Source organism: Astatotilapia calliptera, chromosome 14 (assembly GCF_900246225.1).
Source record: "Astatotilapia calliptera chromosome 14, fAstCal1.2, whole genome shotgun sequence".
Taxonomy (NCBI): domain Eukaryota; kingdom Metazoa; phylum Chordata; class Actinopteri; order Cichliformes; family Cichlidae; genus Astatotilapia; species Astatotilapia calliptera.
In genome coordinates, this window is record NC_039315.1 from 10543574 (window position 1) to 10545526 (window position 1953).

A 1953-nucleotide genomic window follows, 5' to 3' on the forward strand; every position below is an offset into this window, starting at 1 on the left:
AAAGAGGTAATTTTCATAAATTTCTTATGACTTTCCCCCCAAACATATTTATAATTATTTAATCATTCAAGTCTCTAGAGTAACCCTCCCCAAAAAAATTGTACCTAGGATAAATATTTTTTTGTTCATGGGCTTATTTCTGTGAGTGGCAACAAAAGTTGCCAGTGGGCACATAGCATGTCGCTAACTAAAGGAAAACACTGTCTGCAGGATTGCTCCTAATTTACTTATTTAAAATTGTAGAATGATGTACAATGGCTCATTTTAGTCCTTTTAGAATAATTCCTAGCTAAATAAATTCACAGGTATTCAAGGCCTCTGTGTATAGGATTTTTATACATTACCATACATCATTTTCTTGCTAGCTAAAATTCGCTTGCTAGCTAACATGTATGTTGTCCTTTCCTTAGGTACACCGTAGCAGAGATCCTGGCCATGCTGCAGGACTCTGAAACTGTGGCGGACATCACAGTTGTGCCTGAGTCAGAAATGCACGCACATGACACAGACTGTGACAGTGACCAATCTGATGATGAGGCCACTGGTGACCATAACCGCCTCCCATCAAGAATACTCAAAGGTGAAGGCTTTCTACCTAATTCGGACATGCAGCTGCCAAATCCCCCCGATGATGATCCTGGGTGCTCATCCTGAACAGTGCCATGGTGAACAGCTGGTGCTATTACAGGTACACAAGGCTGTATGTTATTTAGTGATATCACAATCGAGTTGGTGATGTTTGACTCGAGGTCATCGCTAGTGCTCTTCGGACGACAAGAGCAACAGTGATGATATCCAGACCAACATCACAAACTCAAGTGTGATATTGCTTTTACAGAACATTCTACATATGGGGCATGACGTTGTAGAAAGGATGAAACGATGCACATTCATGCATCTATCATGCTTGTTTTGTCATTCATTTAGGTCCTGGAAAAGCGGGGAGAAGGATCTCCTCTCCTTCCAGAGGCTGGTAGCCCAGACCCTCCTCCTGCGCCATGGAACAAAGCCAAGTAGGCAGGGCAGAAGATCTTCAATGGCGGTGGCGATAACTGATGCCACCAGGTTTGATAATTTGAACCACTGGCCCTGCAACACTGGTAGCAGGTACAAGCGATGCAAGAACTGCGGCGGACGCACATCATTTGCGTGTGGAAAGTGTGATGTGCCACTACATGTGGAGTGCTTCAAGAAGTACCACACTGAGTAGAACATGCATGAAAGATGATGGAATGTATGGGAAGAAATATGTTATATATGTATATATGTTTTTAGAGGTTCTAAGAAAAAAATGTTTGTTGAGTTTTTGAGTATAAAAAAATTGAGAATAAAGAAATCAGTTCAAATTGTTTGATGTTTTGAATTTTATACAGGGGGAACCTGAGGCTCCACCTTTTTGTTATTATTTATTATGACTATATTATTATTTTGTTCTTATTATATTATTATTATTACTTCTCTATTATTATTATTAGGTGACATTTGACCTAGTGACAAGCTGTGTGACTACTGGCAACAATTGTTGCCAGTCATAAAAATGCTATTTTCTTCAAAAAAAAGTACAAAATGGAAAAAATAAATACATAACATGATTCAGAGGGACTCAACTGATAAAATGATATGCCTTACAACTCTGAAAAAAATCTGGGCACAAACGGGTCAGGCCCCTCATCATGTGACCACCATACTCCAAAACCTCCACAGTTGTATTTTAATTCAATTCAGTTTTATTTATATAGCACCAAATCATAACGACAGTTGCCTCAAGGTGCTTTACATTGTAAAATAAAGACACTATAGTAATACAAACAAAACAGAAAACCCCAACAATCATATGACCCCATTTGAGGAAGCAGTTTGGCGTCAGTGGGAAGGAAAAACTCCATTTTAACAGGAACAAATCTCCAGCAGAAAGACATAAACTGTGAAACTTATCCAGAGTGTGCCCACTTG

At 39.3% G+C, this 1953-nt stretch overlaps 1 protein-coding gene across 1 annotated transcript; it reads left to right on the forward strand.

The window, feature by feature from the left end:
- Positions 1-626: 626 nt before the first annotated feature.
- Positions 627-1643, forward strand: LOC113036620 (piggyBac transposable element-derived protein 3-like). The gene is made up of 2 exons (XM_026193033.1): positions 627-688; positions 928-1643. Exons 1-2 carry the CDS (start codon positions 663-665, stop codon positions 1208-1210), a joined length of 309 nt encoding a protein of 102 aa, XP_026048818.1. The 5' UTR covers positions 627-662; the 3' UTR covers positions 1211-1643.
- Positions 1644-1953: the final 310 nt, after the last annotated feature.